At 35.6% G+C, this 18,134-nt stretch overlaps 1 protein-coding gene across 2 annotated transcripts in view; it reads left to right on the plus strand.

Moving 5' to 3' along the window:
- Positions 1–16,704, plus strand: part of Nampt (nicotinamide phosphoribosyltransferase) — a 35,484-nt gene extending 18,780 nt beyond the window's left edge. The window contains exons 5-11 of one of the 2 annotated variants that reach the window (XM_013034734.1): positions 535–693; positions 1,100–1,236; positions 5,750–5,975; positions 7,966–8,085; positions 9,631–9,771; positions 11,657–11,791; positions 13,874–16,698. In XM_013034734.1, the coding sequence (XP_012890188.1) occupies positions 535–693; positions 1,100–1,236; positions 5,750–5,975; positions 7,966–8,085; positions 9,631–9,771; positions 11,657–11,791; positions 13,874–13,984 (1,029 nt within the window). In that variant the 3' untranslated portion in view covers positions 13,985–16,698. Of the gene's footprint in view, positions 1–534; positions 694–1,099; positions 1,237–5,749; positions 5,976–7,965; positions 8,086–9,630; positions 9,772–11,656; positions 11,792–13,873 lie in introns of both variants that reach the window. The other variant, XM_013034735.1, reaches the window with a different exon arrangement.
- The last annotated feature ends 1,430 nt before the right edge of the window (positions 16,705–18,134 follow it).

Genomic DNA, 18,134 nt, shown 5'->3' on the forward strand with positions numbered 1-18,134 from the left:
AAGGACTAAAGGTGCAGTAAAAGTGGCCCGGCATTCAGACTCCAGTACTGATAAAAAAAAAATGGGGGGAAGAGCTGGAAAAAAGAAAAGCTAGTAACATTCAAGATCTAATCTCTAAACCAATGCTGGTTTATCATCTGTTTGATGCAGGTCCACATTAAATGCAAAATTAAGAATAAGCATTTTTAAAGCCTAACAGCAATTTATTAAGCTATTAGCCCTTAACAGATGGAATTTTTTTTTAATTAGTGTTTAGCACAATCTTAAAAAAATGATTGGTTTCTTTGGTGCTTTGGAAACTATACTGTTAAGGCTTAGTATACTCACCTTCTTTGCTGTTGACTTGCTTTGAAATGCACACAGTAGGCATCCTACTGTTTAGTTGGAATGTATAACTGATATTTCTAATAGTGCTAAAATCCAGGATATCCTGGACCCTTTACCTCTTCAGGGTATCCTGAAGAGAAAGCTCTTCTCCTAAAAGAACTCAGGATTTTATGTGTTAATGTTTGTTGTTAAATTTTGTTATTGCAGACTATTCTTGTTCAGTCCTGGTATCCAATCACAGTTGCCACAAATTCTAGGGAGCAGAAGAAAATATTGGCCAGATATTTATTAGAAACTTCTGGGAACTTAGATGGTCTGGAATACAAATTACATGATTTTGGCTACAGAGGAGTCTCTTCCCAAGAGGTAAGGAAGTGAAATGAATCTCATCTAATAAAATGTAGATTACCAGTTAACAGTAATACCACAAACTTTCAGGACATTTATTTGAATTGACATTGTTTTTGCAGTAGGCCACCTTTTGAACTTCCAAAGACCCAGTCCACAAATACATACAGAATACTTACTATGTGTCAGACTTTATTCAAGGTACATGGGATATGTAGCTTTCAGCACATGTCTCAAGTCCTTTATACATTAGTTGAAAGGATGGAGAGATGATATATGTATATCAGATATATAATGATGATAATATTAGATAAAATGTTACAGAGAAACATAAGCACTGGCAGGGTAAGAGAACAGAGGGAAATGGGAGTGGGACAAATCTGGAATTTTCTATTGTTAATTTTGGTTTATGATAATTTTCTAGACTGCTGGCATTGGGGCATCTGCACATTTGGTTAACTTCAAAGGAACAGATACAGTAGCAGGAATTGCTCTAATTAAAAAATATTATGGAACAAAAGATCCCGTTCCAGGCTATTCTGTACCAGCAGCAGAACACAGGTAAAATTCTTATTTTTTTATACTACTGTTAAACATTGAACCTATTTTTTCCCTTATTTGGTATTTGTCACTGAGCAATTTTGCTTTACAGAACCAGGTACTATAATAAACATTAATAAATTTAGTATTTAATCTCTGTATAAAGATTAGTATTTGGAAGATACAGAATTTTTAGTAAAGCAATTTAGGATCTGTTTTTTCAAGCTTTGCCAAATTGATTTTAGGTGATTTTTTTCTTTCGCTGTGTTGCCGTATACAGATAGCTTTTCTTTATTAAATGAAGTCCAAAAGACTTGAAGTACTGTTCACTTTTTCCCTTACCTTTTTTCATGACCTCATCTGTCTTTGCCCTGGGAAATTGTCATCTAGACAAGCAAGTAAACTCTTTCAATGAAATAAGAGTTCAGATTCTTCTACTTCCTTATTTCCTCTTACTAAACCATACCATGTCAAATGAAATTGAGCTTGCAGCAGCCCTGGTCCTAAAGTTAACTTTACTCAAAATGCATATCAAACCTTATTTCTGGTTCTTATGACAGAATTATTTACTATAATCAGTCAGGAATATTAAGTTTTACTCCTGCTTGGAAATTGCAGGCCCTACAACTAACAGTGAGTCTAGAATAAAGCTAATCTTCATTATTATTGCTATTTGATACATGTTGTTTGACTAGCTTTCTTCTGCAAGGCACAGTAAAGATAAAAAGAACGGACCCTATCCTCAGGATAAAAACAGTACACTAGTAACCGCATGCTCTGTTGGTTAAGTACTTTTAAAGAGGTAACAGTAAGGTTCTATAGTGGTATATAGCTAGGAGAAGAAGGATCATATTCCCCAGTAGGATCAAGAAAGCTTTATAGAGATAGTATGTGAAATAGTGACTTCTTAAAGTTAAACAAGGAAATGAAAGGCAGGCATTGGGTGATCATTGTCTGAGCAATGTTTTTGTGTTTTGCCATGTGTCACACATGTTGATAACAGTGTTGTGTTCAGGGACTAAGACTTTGTAGAGAAGACAGAGTAGATTGATGGCAGATTATAATTAATAAGGTCCTTCAAGTTTATTTTGATATCGAAGTTCACTGAGTACACATCATACTAGCTTGTTCTTACCTAGGCATTTTCAAGTGGGAGCAGGTTCTGATGTTTTTGTGAAAAATTATCAGACACAGATTTTAGCCAGGCTAATGGCATGGTTCAAGGGATTAGAGTACCTGCCTTGAGTTCAAATCCCAGTACAGCCAAAGAAAAAACAAGCTTAGAAACTTAAAATAGTATTAAGGTGCTAAGGCCCAGAACCAAGTAGCTAAATGAATGGAAAGAAGTAGATAAGCACGAACAGTAGTTTAGTGGCTAAAACTGCTAAAACTTGATGATTTGAATTAGGATTCAGTGGAGAAGATTCAGTAACATTTATGAGCATTGCTGTATTGGTATGGCTTATTCAGAAACTTTTACATGAGGTTTAGATTTAGAATAACTTAATGTGGGGCATATATGTCTGTATATCTTTTAAGAATATGTGGCAGTCACGTGTTAGACTTATTCTCTGATTGTTTCAGAGCAGTATCTTCTTTAGGACTTTCATGTGATAATGAAAAAAACATTGATGTTCCCTCTGCCCACATATAAATCTATTTTTATGATTCCTTATGATATTCACTATATTTTACTTTTTATTCACTATATTTTACTTTTTAATGTGTAAGAATGTTTGGGCAGAAACACTTTTTAAATGATGTAGCACATAATAAAAGAGCATTGAAATTGGAAAACTAAGTGACAGCTGACATTGGTTGACCTTGGGCAAGTCATTTATCTCTCTCTTTAGTTCTTTTATCCAACCAAACAAAAAGAGGAGCTAAAATTTTAAAACAGTAAGCCATTAAAGGTAAATGTTGACATCTGAAATAACTTCACAATAAGAGAACTCAGTAAATTTAGAAATAATTCATTGATGTAGAAATAATCAGTTATGTAACTTTTTCTTCAAACTCTAGAAAGGAATTGAATGGTATTTAATTTGATGTTTGAAATTAGGTAAGTATGGTTTATACTCACAAATTCACTCAACAAATACAGAAACAATGCTTTTTATGGACTTGTCACTGGGTGCCATAAGACCTGTCTTTGGGATGATGAGATGAAGGTATTCAAGCTCCTACCTAACATAGATGAAGAGCCCAGAAGAAACATACAAATAGTGGGATATAGAGCCCAGAAGAAACATACAAATAGTGGGATCTATCACACTGGGTATTTTGAACACTTAGTGTTTTACACAGCAAGCAGTTAAAGAGAGAAAGTGCCAGGTCAGAATCAGGTTAGATGGAAGAAGGAGAAAGCTGCATTGGGCAGACTGAAGATCACAGAAAGAAAGAAATTCCAAAAAGCTGATATGCTCAAGATGTATCTTGAAGGTCAAGGACGGTCAGTAAAGTAAGATGAGAACTCAAATTGGAAATTGTTTGCTAGAGTGATACACAGGAAAATAGAGCTAGATGACCAGTGATAGTAAATATACATACACAGTGAACTCCTGTAACTCTAGGACTTCATTCTTACACTGAAAGCTTTCTAGTATTGTTGATCATTGAGCTGGTTCCACCCTTTACAAAGAGGACAGTTGCTATTATGAACATAAGACAGGGTTTTCCCTTCATCCCTATCCTACTTTTCATGTTGGCCTGCAGATGCTTATTTGAAGTGCAGAAGTGACATCACAACTACCAACAGCTTCTAGTTTATAAGAAGAGCATCCACTATGAAACAAGCCCTATCTTATTTTTAGACAGTTTCTCAGTAGCCAAGTCTTGATAATGTTGAAGTATGCCTACTCAGCTACTCCCTGTGTACTACTGACAGTATAAAAAATGGTGTTTACTCAAGTCCTTTAGAAAAAGAATTGTATAAAATAGTGATTGCAACCTGGGCACTGACAGGTAGCTCGCCCCTATAATCCTAGCTACTAAGGAGGTGAGATTTGAGGATCACGGTTTGAAGCTAGCCCAAGCGACAAAGTCCGTGAGATGCTTATCTGCAAATAATCCACAGAAAACTGGAATTGGAGCTGTGGAGCTCCAAGTGGTAGAGCACTAGCCTTGAGTAAAAAAGCCCAGGGACAGCGCCTAGACTCTTGAGCAAACCCCATGACTGACCGAAAATAGGCAATTTCAGACCTAAATTTTAGTGGTGTTCTGCTAGTCCCAATTAAGGCTGAATATTTCTTTTAGCTAATGGTTACAGAAGTCTTAAGTCTGTGGTCACTTAGCCCCATTGCAGTCAGTGGAGGGGCAGTCCTCAGTGGCAGAGCAAAGCTGCTCATCTTCTGGCTGCTGGGAAGCAGGGTCTCACCCCAGTGACCTTCCTTCCACTAACCCACAGCACTACCAGTCTCACATGGGAGCATTTAAGGGGCCTTCTATTACCAGTTTTACTGAACATAGGTTTGAGGTAAATTAATACCTACTTGGACTTTGCAATGAATGGGCTACTTACTTTTCATTATTTTACTGGGGAAAATAGGGTGGAAGCCAAGATTAGAAAGTTAGCAGGGAAATAAAAATTGATTTATATAAGGAAATAGGGTTTAGTCATCAATGTGAAAATTACTATTTAAGAATTTCTTTACTTACATATTAATTAACCAATTATACATTAGATATTCTATTTAAAAGGAAAAGCATTACTGAGGACATTTCTGCCTATTAGAAACTCTTATATTTTCCCGTTTTAAGTATGTTTTTTCCCCAAAGTAAGATCTGTGATAAGTGATGAGTGCCTCTATTACTGGCCATCTGAAGTTGTAACAAAGTTAAAGTAAAAAAGACAAAGCTTGGCCAGGTGCCAGTGGCTTCACACCTGTAATCCTAGCTACTAAGGAGTCTGAGATCTGAGGATCATGGCTCAAAGCCATCCCAGGCAGGAAAGTCCGAGAGACTCTTATCTCCAATAAACCACCAGAAAACCAGAAGTGGCGCTGTAGCTCAAGTGGTAGAGTGCTAGCCTTGAGCTGAAGAGCTGAAGGACAGCACCCAGGCCCAGAGTTCAAGCCCCATGGCCGACCAAAAAAAAACAAACAAAAATAAATAAGGCTTGTATTTCTATTGTTGGTATATGGCTTCAGAAGCCAAGAGTTTGCCATGTAGCAAAGTAAGGGGATTATGAGTTTATCCTTTCTAATTTCTTTGAGAGAAGTAGGGAGGCATTTATCATGTGTTTAAGCTTACTGCTTTTAAATAAGATTTGGGAATAATGAACAAAGCACAGACAAACACACAAAAGCTCATTATTAGTTGAAAGTAAATAACTACTGAAGCAGAATATTGTTATTTGTGGTTTAAAAACAAATTGGCCAAAGGATGGTGTAACACGAATAGTCCTTTTGCCTTCTGATGTACATGTATTAAACTAAGCCCTTTACCTATTCGTGATGTAGTACAGCAAACATAATGGTGCTTCAGGAGTATATATCTTGCCTATATAAATTTGTGTTTTTATTTTGTTTTCTAGTACCATAACAGCTTGGGGGAAAGATCATGAAAAAGATGCTTTTGAACATATAGTGACACAGTTTTCATCAGTGCCTGTATCTGTGGTCAGCGATAGCTATGACATTTATAATGCGTGTGAGAAAATATGGGGTGAAGATCTAAGACATTTGATAGTATCAAGAAGTACAGAAGCACCACTAATTATCAGACCTGATTCTGGAAATCCTCTTGACACTGTATTAAAGGTAAATTTTAACATCTTAACTTGATTATGAAATTGCCGATAGACCAGCTATATCAACACTACTTGTCATTTAAAAGCTTTCTGGACCAGTGTCCTTATTTTTAAAGTTGCAAATCAGAGAGAATAATAGATTTGCCCAAGGTCATACATTAATAGCAGAGAAAGAATACCAAGAGTTAATGGAGTGTTTATAAACTGTCAAGTAGACATTTAGGCACTGCTGAATAGAGTCTTTGTTATGTGTCCTCCAAATTAATAGCATTGCCATTTTAATCAATCTCTGATCTGATCACCAAATTGTGGTTTCTTTTATAACAAGTCATTGTAAAATGCTTAAAGTTAGTACAGAAGAAATACATTGGAATAAAGATAATTTGAAAATATGTTTCAGGGCTTGGAAGGTGGCTCAGTGGTAGAACGCTTGCCTTGCATGCATGAGACCCTGGGTTCAATTCCTCAGCACCACATAAGCAAAAAGAAAAAAGCTGGAAGTGGTGCTGTGGCTCAAGTGGTAGAGTGCTAGCCTTGAGCTGAAGAGCTGAGAGACAGCGCCCAGGCCCAGAGTTCAGGCCCTACAACCGGATCCCTCCCTCCCCCAAAAAAAATATATATGTTTCAAGCTGGGTGCCAGTGGCTGATGCCTATAATCCTAGATACTCAAGAGTTTTGAGATCTGAGGATCACATTTCAAAGCCAGTCCAAGCAGAGAAGTCCATGAGACTCTTATCTCCAATTAACCACCAATAAACTAGAAGAAACACTATGGCTCAAGGGGTAACAGCACCAGCCTTGAGCAAAAAAAGCTAAGGGACAGCACCCAGGCCATGAGTTCAAGCCCCACCACCAGTGCACACACGCGTGCACGCACACACACATGCGTGCATGTAGACACGCACACAAAATTTCTCAAGTCATTCTGAAAAAGACACCATTGATGGTTAATGTAGTAATGTATTTTTTAGTATTTAGGATTCAATTTGCCTATAAATTTTTTCTAATGCTAATGTTAGGTGCTTTAAAAAAGTCATATAATAAACACTGTATGTTTTAACGAAGAAAATTGTTTAGAGACTAGGTTAAAGTAACTTGTTACTTGTCGCACAACATATAAAATATGGAGCCCGAGTATACTGTGTAGGTCTTTTGACTGCAGCTTCTCTACCAATGACTTTCTCAGCTAATGAGCAGATGATGTTGCTCTTGGGGTGGGTTGGGGGTGGACATAGACACAAGGAAGTCTTTTTAAGTGCTATTAAATGGTACACCACTCTGAACATCTTAGCCTGAAATATTTGTTTAGCAAACTAAACAGTTCTCATGTTTTTATCATTGCATAATAAAAAATGAGCAATTAGTTATAAGAACAACCTGAGTTATCTCCATGCAGTTTTCATATCACTAGGTTCTTTACACAGTTCATTGAGAAGGAAGTGATAGACCCAGGGAAGGAAATGTGTGTAGATTTTTGTATCTGACTGAGTTTTCCTGAAAACTTTTAAGTCTATGTTTCAGTATTTTAGCTGCTACAGAACTTTTAGTAAATGACTGGGAAGTGTGTTTTACATGTCTATGCAGCGTAACTTTAATAGAAGAACCTTAGAGAAACTATATAGATGATTCATTTCCAGCTTAGTCTATCAGTTTCTCTGATAAAAATATAAATCCATGTGTGACTCAAATGCATTTATATTTATGTCAGACAAAAACAAAACTGGTGAGCACAAGCATAACTCAAATGAGATGTACACTCAAAAGTTTGTTTTAATCTAATACAATGAAATTTCCCCTTGAACCTGTGATTTGAAAGATGTGAAGGAAGAAACCTGTTTTGAGCCATGTTCTCGTGTGAAACTTCAGTAGGAAATAGCATACTTGTTTCTAATATGATTTAAAAGGATTGGCTCTGAGTTTCATAAAGCATTAATTTTTTGGCTTTTGAATTTTTTTTCCAATGTCAGTTATTTGTGTCTCATGTTTTTTGTTTCATACAGGTTTTAGATATTTTAGGTAAGAAGTTCCCTGTCATTGAGAACTCTAAGGGCTACAAGTTGTTGCCACCTTATCTTAGAGTTATTCAAGGCGATGGAGTTGATATTAATACCTTACAAGAGGTAAGTTTTATATTGAAAGTTCTAATAAGAAAATTCTTACAGCTAAGCTAATTTTAAAACATTTGAAAACAGTTGTGAATATGAGTTATGTCTTTCCTATGGATTTAAAATTTAGAAATAATAGCTTAAATATAAAAGCACCAAAACACATTTGTCCAGGCGTCATTTGCTATCCTAGATTGTAAAGACATACCACTAAGAAACAAAAAGTCACAGTCTTTGAGTTTTAATTATGTAGATAGAGCTTCATATATTCTTAACAATATAAAATTTGATATTGAGTACTTTTTCAGAAATTATAAAATGGTTTTCGTCTCTCTTCAAAAATTAAGTATTGACTGTCACTATTGTTAGATCCAGCTAAATAATGTACTATATTATGTTAAAAACTTGCCTTTTTGTGTTTCTGAAATTAAGTGTTTTAGGAACTTATTAGTGTTTGTTTTTTGTCAAGTCATAGAGTTTGAACTCAGGGCCTGCGGGCTGGCCTTCAGCTCTTCAGCTCAAGGCTAGTGCTGTACCCCTTGAGCCAAGCGCCACTTCTGGCTTTTTCTGTTTATATGGTGCTGAGGAATCAAACCCAGGGCCTCATGCCTGGGAGGCAAGCACTCTTACCACTGAGCTACCTTCCCAGCCCCATGTAACTTATTTTAATTATTTCCTTAAATACTTCATTAGAAATTGAGAATACAACTAATATCATAACATTATCTGTCATAAACCTCTTGTCATTTTGATGTGTGCCACTCTTAGAATTTGGGATTTGTTAAATAAGAGGCAGATTGTAGGTAAACAAATCCCACTTAGAGGAAAGAAATACAAATGGTATTGATAAGAAACCATTTTTCAATGCAGTTTTTAGATCTTCTACCCCTTGAAAAAACTATTTTAACTACCCAAACTGCATTAGACAGTTCTTTTTGGCTTGTAAATAATCATACACTCTAAAATGATCCACTTGTAATTTTAAAACCATATTTTTACTGTGAGCGACTTTAAAATGACCCTAATATAACTGCTTATGTGAAAGGAATATTATTGTATTCTTATTGTTTCTATTACCACTGACTTCCATGTCCACTACCCATGCCACACAATATAACTAATACACATAATATATTGTGACTTGTCAGTGATGGAGTCATCTCTGAAGGCTTGTAATTTGTGGCAAATGTTTTGGTCCCATTTCTGTTGCTGGCATCAGGGCAGTAATATATGAAGGTGGATAAAAGACATCTATTCAAGTAAACTTGATATTTATTTATAGCCAGCTTTCACACTCCCTCTCATTTCCCTCTCTCTCCCAACCTAACCACAATGATGACAAGACAAATTCAGAACTGTGAAAGAAATCCCCTCAGGGGATTGGATCCCCTCAGGTTGGATGGGTCTTTAAAAAGAAAATGTAGAATGTAACTGAATAAGCCTTATTATTGACTGTTGGCAATACTTCTCCAGGGTGCTTTATTTGTTAATATTGTTTCTTGAAAATAACCTTCATCTGCTTCCAAATTATTTAGGTTTTGTCTGTTTTTAATCTTCTAGATTGTAGAAGGCATGAAACAAAAGAAGTGGAGTATTGAAAATGTTTCTTTTGGTTCTGGTGGAGCTTTGCTACAGAAGTTGACAAGAGATCTTTTGAATTGTTCCTTTAAGTGTAGCTATGTCGTAACTAATGGCCTTGGGGTATGTCCTTCAGCTTTTACTCCCATGTTAGCATCCTCTTTTAGTTATTGAGTGCAATAGTCCAAGGACAGCATGGTCCACTGTTAGATATTACTGACCTCAACTTAGAAAAAGAAAAGAAGAAATAAGGTAATAACATGATGAAGGAGGAAGAAACTTGGATAAAGGAGAACCAATGAAGTAAACATTATTTGAGAGATCATGTATGTCAGTCATTTCCCATACCTTTGGATCAAAAAGTTGGCCATGCCAGTTGCCGGTGTCTCACGCCTATAATCCTAGCTACTAAGGAGGCTGAGATCTGAGGCTCATGGTTCAAAGCCAGACTAGGCAGGGAAGTCTGTAGTCTATGAGACTCTTATCTCCAGTAAACCATCAGAAAACTGGAAGTGGCACAGTGGCTCAAGTGGTAGAGTGCTAGCATCCAGGCCCAGAGTTCAAGCCCCACAACCAACCAAAAAAAAAGTTGGCCACATTTGAATAAGAATGTAAGCTAACCTGCCCATCATATATCAGAGATAATAAAGATGATATAGATAGGCACAGAACTTTAGTGTAATTATGAGACTGTTTGGGGAGATAAAAAAAGGAGAAGGAAGAGATGATGGAGGTGAATAATACCAAATATATTGTATGAAGATGCATAAGAAATCTCACTGAAGCCAGGAAACGGCCTGGGAAACCATAGCCAGAAGTTCAGACAGACACTATTATTGAGTAGCCTGATTAAAAGCACACAGGCACTATTTGCTTTAAGCCTCACCATCCCTCAATATATTAACTCCAACATTTTGCTTAAAACATAAAAGGGAAGTAAAAGCAAAAAAATAAAGTATGTAAGCAGTGTCAACAACCCTTTGAATATGAAGTTCCAGTTGTGACACCAGAATCATATTCAGGTACCAAGTACAGTCTCCCAAGTCTTTAACTTTCTTGAGGGATGGGAAGTTAAGTGGAGCAGTGGATGGGGGAGCTAAGACTCTCAGGTAAACCTACATTGGTTCTGTGTTCGTATGTGTATGTGCATGTGCCTGAACTCAGGGCCTGGGCACTGTCTCAGCTTTTTTGTTCAAGGTTAGTGCTCTACCACTTAAACCACAGCTCCACTTCCTGCTTTTTGGTAGTTATTGGAGATAAGAGTCTAATGGACTTTTCCTGCCTAGGCTGGCTTCAAATTGCAATCCTCAGCTCTAGCATCCTCCTAAGTCGCTAGGATTATAGGCATCTGTTACCAGAGCCCAGTCTGAGGTGGTTCTTTATGGACTCTCTCACCTAACTTTGGAAAGTTTTAGGGTTGTCTCATTTGTTGCTTCTCACTGTGATTACAGGTAGCATCTGTTATGTTTTGCTACCTTTCTGATTCTGAAGCAAACATTCTGCTTTCTTTGGGTTTTCAGAAGTTTTACTTCTGACGATTTCAAGGTAATAGTAATAAGAACAGAAGAAAAAGGTTATAAAAGAGAAAGCTTTTTTCCTATATAATATCTTAGTTCCCCCTTCAAAAGTCTTACAGATCCTGTGTATGTGTACATACATAATTGCAGCATAATTCCCTTTTTTTGTCATCGGTTTAAATGTAGTTTGTATCTTAAGGATCACAGATTACAATTCTTAAAGATACTTAAATGGAATATCAGATTTTTTTTTCATCACAATTCACAGCCCTTCAAAGAGGCTAAAGAGTTATATTTCAAAAAGTCAGATATGGATTTGTTCAATTAAACCTGTAAGTCTAAAACGTACATATTTATATAGAACAATATGTATGTATCTGTAAATGGTGCTGGGGCAAAGCCATGACTTGTGCACATGCTGGCTGGCTAGTGTTCTACCCCTGAGTTTACTGGGGTTTTCTGAGTCTTTCTGTTGCTTACTTGATTTCCAGATTAATGTCTTCAAGGACCCAGTTGCTGATCCCAACAAAAGGTCCAAAAAGGGCCGATTATCTTTACATAGGACACCAGCTGGGAATTTTGTTACACTGGAGGAAGGAAAAGGAGACCTTGAGGAATATGGTCACGTATGTATATTTACTAATTAGGGGGATTTTTTTGTTTTTTTGTTTTTACAGAATTGGGTTTGCTCTCCAAATTAATAAGGTGTTTATGTTTTATTTTTAAATTTTTTTCAGAGTGGTTTTGTGACAATAAAGTTATTTTTTGCCATAATGGCCAGCATGGTAGTGATTGATGATTAGCTTGTGTAAATTTAGTCTTTATCTTAACCAACTCATTCCTTAGGAAACACTGTGAGGAATACTTAGAGGGGTTTTATTAGACTTCTCATAGCTTATTTGTATTCTAAAGTACAGCTCATGGTAATACATTAAATAGCTTATCCAAAATCGAAAATATTTTTGAAGGTAATTATTTTTAAGACTTATTAGTATCCAGTTCAGATCATTTTTCATTAGTGTCATTTGATTTTTCACAGCATTCTCTGATCTAAAAAACACAAATTAAGTTGTCCTTAACTATGAAAACAGAATGAGTTGATTCTGATTACATAACTAATAAATGATGAAACATTAACTAAGGTTTCTGATTAAAGTCAACCAAACTACAAAAAATATATGCTAAAGTAGTCTATATAATCAGATGGTTTTTAAAGTACAAAGATGTATTTATATCCATATATTTAAAAGTTAGAAATTTTTCTGGTTTCAAAACCACTGTTTTAGCTGGGCACTAGTAGCTCATACCTGTCATTCTAACTACTCAGGAGGCTGAGATCCGAGGATCACAGTTTAAAGCCAGCTTGGGCAGAAAGTGTGTGAGACTATCTCCAGTTAACCAGAAAAGTGCTGGAAGTGGAGCTGTGGCTCAAGAGTACCATCTTTGAGCAAAAAAGCCAGACAACACAAGGCCTGCAGCTGGGTTCAAGCCCAGAGCCAGCACCAAAAAAAAAAAAAAGCCACTAGAACTAGAGTTAATTTTTTTTCATTATAGAGGAAAAATTCTCAAATTCGTGTTTCCCCAAAAGTTTACACTAACAATAAATACACTCAGATTTTTAAATCTATTATTGTGCCAAATTTATTGCTTATATCTGTTACATTATTAAGATTTTGGCTGGAATTAGTGAAGTAACTGAGGAAAAATACATTAAGAAATCAAACATTTAGAAGTAGATCCTTTTATATAGTCTCCAGACAGCCTTTGAATAGTTTTCACTTAACTGTTGGGGCTGCCAGGATTTTTGTCACATTAGCTTATCTACTATGACCTAGTCACTTGAGACTAATTCCAAATAAAAGCCTAATTCCATGAATGATATACTAAAACATCTAAGGTTAGTAATCTGTTTGCAGGCATTTTGATTAAAGAATAAGAATCAGCATTCACTGGTAGTTTAAATTAATGAAAGAAAATAGTACAGCTAGAGCAGTGTTATTAAAAGCAATGCAAAAGTATTATATTCCTATGTACTTTCAGACTAGATAGAAAAGTAAGATATATTTCTTAAAAGGAAACAATTAACTCCTTACTGAGAGAGAAGTGGGTGTTCTGAACCCAGAGGGTTAAACCTTCATTTTCTCATCTATGTTACCTTTGTCTAGGTTTTTAAGTGATTTTATGTATTATGTATTTATTATGATTATGTATGTATATTATATATTATGATTTTTAGAATATATGGAGTCTTAGCCTAGTTATTATTTTCTCCAGTCTTGGGACAAGAAATCAATACTTGTTTTTGTTTGGAATTTGGATTTTTTGTTTTTATTTTTAGGTCAAAATTCAATGGCTAGCAAATTCATTAAAGTTTTAGATGGACAAGGATATAACCAGGCTAAATCTGTTGGCCTGCACGTAGAGGTTTGGTGCTGGCAGGCTGTCCTTCTGCTCTGTCCGCAATGGTGACCAGCAGCCATTGCTCTTCTCCTAAGCAACCTAGCTGCCACTTGGAAAGATTGGCCAACCAGGCTTTTTGGTTTTCCTTTAAGAAAAGTGACCTAAGAATGTCATATTGTAATAACCTTACCAACTTTTGAGCGCCCTTATCTTCTTTTGTGTTTCAGTAATAAGGCAAATTCATCAAAGTGTGGTTCCAATTTTCCACTTGATATCTCTTAATAGTTATTAAATTTACATTTCTGTAGGATCTTCTCCATACTGTTTTCAAGAATGGGAAGGTGACAAAAAGCTATTCATTTGATGAAGTCAGAAAAAATGCACAGCTGAATATGGAACTGGAAGCAGCCCCTCATTAGGCTTTGCCTTAGGCCTGGGTGTGCGTGTGTGTGAGTGTGTATACATTCCTGTATACACACCTGTGTGTATGTAATGCGTAATGTTTATTGTACAGCTATGTGGGAATTCTTTGTGTTTTATGATACATTACAGCCAAATTATTTGTTGGTTTATGGACATACTGCCCTTTTTTTTTCCCAGTGTCTAAGTGATCTCAGCTTAGGAAATACACATAACCATGTAAAAGATTAATGCTAAAATGAGCTTTTTAGGGCCCTTTGCCAGTAGATAGTAACTCAATCTGGTATTGATCTTTTCACAAATAACAGAACTGAGAAACTTTTATATGTAACTAAAGATCACATAAAACAGATTTGCATAAAATTACCATGACTGCTTTATGTTTATATTTAACTTGTATTTTTGTACAAACAAGATTGTGTAAGATATATTTAAAGTTTCAGTGATTTAACAGTCTTTCCAACTTTTCATGATTTTTATGAGCACAGACTTTCAAGAAAAATACTTGAAAATAAATTACATTGCCTTTTGTCCATTAATCAGCAAATAAAACATGGCCTTAACAAAGTTGTTTGTGTTATTGTACAATTTGGAAATTATGTCAAGACATACCCTATAGAATTACTAACCTCACTGCCCCTTGTAGAAGATGTACTAATCATTCTACATTAAAGAAAATAATGGTTTTTACTGGAATGTCTAGGCACTGTACAGTTATATACCTTGGTCATTGTAATGTATCAGTGAAATGCCAAATTTGAAAGGCCTGTACTGCAATTTTATATGTCAGGTATTGCCTGTGGCTCTAATATGCACCTCAAGATTTTAAGGAGATAATGTTTTTAGAGAGAATTTCTGCTTCCACTATAGAATATATACATAAATGTAAAATATTGACAAAAGTGGAAGTAGTGTATTTTAAAGTAATTACACTTCTGAATTTATTTTTCATATTCTATAGTTGGTATGACTAAAATGATTTACTGGAATGGGTAGTGAGTGTACTCGTTTTAAGTGTTTTGATTCTGTTATATTTTTCATTAAGTTTTTTTAAAAAATTAAATTGGCTATTAAACTGTATGGACATCACTTATAAATTTTAAATTGTATCCCTCAATAACAATCAGATTCTTAAATAAGGATAAGTTATCCCCAGTGAAAAGCAGGCTAACATGAACTTTTAATAGAAGTGTCTTAATTAAATACAAAGTTGGCTAAATTTAAAACATTCAACACCAAAATGTTAAGAGTAATTAACTGCAAGATTGAGTCAGTCTTCACATCTGACTAGAGACCATTTTCTTGGCAAATGACTCATCTATGTAGGTCTGTTCTTCTAAGGCAGGGGTCAGCCAGCTATGCCCCACAATCCAAATCTCAAAGACTGCTCCTTTATGTGTAAGTACATACTTATCTGTGGATGCTTTCCCACTACAGTGGCAGAAATTGTGACAAAGACAATTTAATCCACAAAGCCTGAAATGTTTATTATATAGCCTTTTCACAAAATCACTGCACAGTTTGCCAGCCATGCTCTTAAGAGCAGGGGCAGGAATAATGTTGGTTTAAGAGTCTGGAATTAGAAGGCTAGTTTATAAAAGCTTCAACAACATGAGAGTAAATGTAAAGTTTTAAGGCCATAAATTATCTAAGAAGTTACATGAGAAAATTGTTTTTAACTAATTATTCTGTCATGAGAACTTAATGAGGTGAACTATTCTGAGCAATGTGTTATAGTGGCATTAAAAGGAATATAGGTTTTTACAGATAATTCTGAACACTTAGACCAATAAGCAATATTCACATATAGTGAGCATCTTCATGCTATAATCCATAATAAAAGGTTATTTTGACTTATTAATATAGTTATGTAAAACCATTAAAAAGGCACACCTTCACAAAGTATGTTGAGGGGTTTATAGAGAATTGAACGTATATTTATTGCCAATAACAGCCTTGATAACCACAATAATTTTTTCTATGTTGTAAACATTGGAATTATACTACAGGCAGTATTCTTTATGTTCTGTGAATTTCAGCAGCCAACTTTCAGTGAATGTTAAAGTCTGTACATTTGTACCTGAACATAGACCAGGAAGAAGGATGATTACTTCTGTTAGCTCTGAACCATTTGGAATGAATTCATTCTGAATTTCTGTCACTAAGCCATTGGTATTTGGCCATCCCTATTCTGAGCACCAAATGGTTACTGTGATTGTCAAATAAAATTGTGCTGTGTGTCAATCTTAAATCAGCCTAACTCTTCCTGACTAGAAAAGCAAATGGCATATATGGGTTTAAAACATTGGATTTGTAGTTGACATTAATGAATTAATCCTCAGTTCATATTCTAAATAGGGGTAGGAGTTCTGTGTTAAGACTCTTAAGTTATTTGTACCCTATACTTATTATAAAGTAAAATGGTTTTTATGATTACCCCTTATTGCCTTTCTTGTTATGAAAATTTTTTATAGTGAAATCCATCTTGGAAAATTAGAAAGAAGAAAATAGAAAAGTATTTATTGTTCTGTTTACCATAATTTAGAACTCACACTTAAACAAGTATTTTGTAGTTTTACATTCCTTTTTAACCCATACAATGGAGAATGTAAGATTTTCTCCCAAGTTGTATATTGTCAGTTCTAATATGTATTCAACATCAATGATAAAGATGTAATAAACATGGAAATAAAGTTTAGTTCCATTAGTGAAATGTTAAGTTTGTGTCCTTTAAATAATGCCCATTTCTAGATCTACCTTGTTTTTAGATTTTCTTCCAAGGAATTAAGAAAGGGTGAGAAGTGTCCAGAATGACTTATTCTCTGCTTTATGTACCTATACTACTACACTGTAACACCTCTTACTAAGATCACTGGAAGATACCAGATTCAAGAGACAAGCACAATTCTGGGCTAGGGTTCGCCATGCCATGGAGATACATGCAAGTAGTTTTATTACAACATAGCCTTGTCTACTCATTTAGTCGTGGCTAGTGACTGCTCTCATTCTACCATGGCAGGGTTGAGTAATAACAACATGAAGTATGGCCCGTGAAGCCTAAGTTAATATACAGTCTGGACCTTCACAGAGAGAACATGACAGCCAGCCATAAAGAAGGGAGCTAGGACCAAACCATAAGTAACTATAAAGGTAACTGTTGTTTTACCTACTAAATGTTGCTTTGTGTCTTCTGCAACTGCTGTTTCAGGCCCTCTGATGTAAAATAATACATGAATCACCTGTCTAGTCTTCCTGTTTTCAATCTAGCTTCCTCCACTGTTCCCCAGAGCAGTCTGTCTCCTGAGTAAAGCATCTGTTTCTTGTAGCCTACAGAATAATGCCTAGAATGCAGCCTAACCCACCATCTTCTATGATCTGGGCATACTGCTTGGATAGCTGTGTCTTACTTAACCTTACCTTGGTGTGCCACCATCACTGACCTCACTTTTGCTCAGCTGTGCAGTACACAATGCGCCATTTCCTCCATTACTCTGTTCTGCCTGGGCATATTCTGACACCTCTGCCACAATGCCTCCTTTAGATATCTCATTCCAAAAATAACATTGCCAAGAAGTCTTTTCAGCAGTTCAGTCATCTGCTTCCCCATCTCACATGCCCTTCCTGTGACCTCTGGGTATTGAGCACTTGCAATCCATGGATGTGAGATTCTTGTCTTTTAGACCAGCACATGAACATCAAAATGTCTGTTGAATGCCATTGAAATAAACACTTTTTAAAAAATGTCTTCCTAACCTGACAAAAGAGTAAGCAAGCTTTCTCGAATTTCTCAAAGAATTCCTAATGTAATATTCTAAGAAATATGAACACAACAAAACTTAACAGAAGTGAGAACAGAAAAAGTATACTGAAATTATGAACATAAAAATACCTATTCTTTTTTTAGAAGTATTGTAAAACACCTGCAGGAAATAGGGAATCTAATGGTGTAACAGATTTGAAAGATTAATAAAACACAGTAAAGTAAGAAATCACAATAACAACTAGGTTAGACAGCTAAGAGGAAAGTAATAACTTAGAACACAGGTCCGAAGTTATGTAGAATGTGGAGAGAAAGGCCCAGTAGGATAAGCAGTGCTGGAGATGCCACAATACCTCATTTCAAATCATTCTGCAGAGTCAAATAGCATG

This window comes from Dipodomys ordii, unplaced genomic scaffold (assembly GCF_000151885.1).
Source record: "Dipodomys ordii isolate 6190 unplaced genomic scaffold, Dord_2.0 Scaffold195, whole genome shotgun sequence".
NCBI lineage: Eukaryota > Metazoa > Chordata > Mammalia > Rodentia > Heteromyidae > Dipodomys > Dipodomys ordii.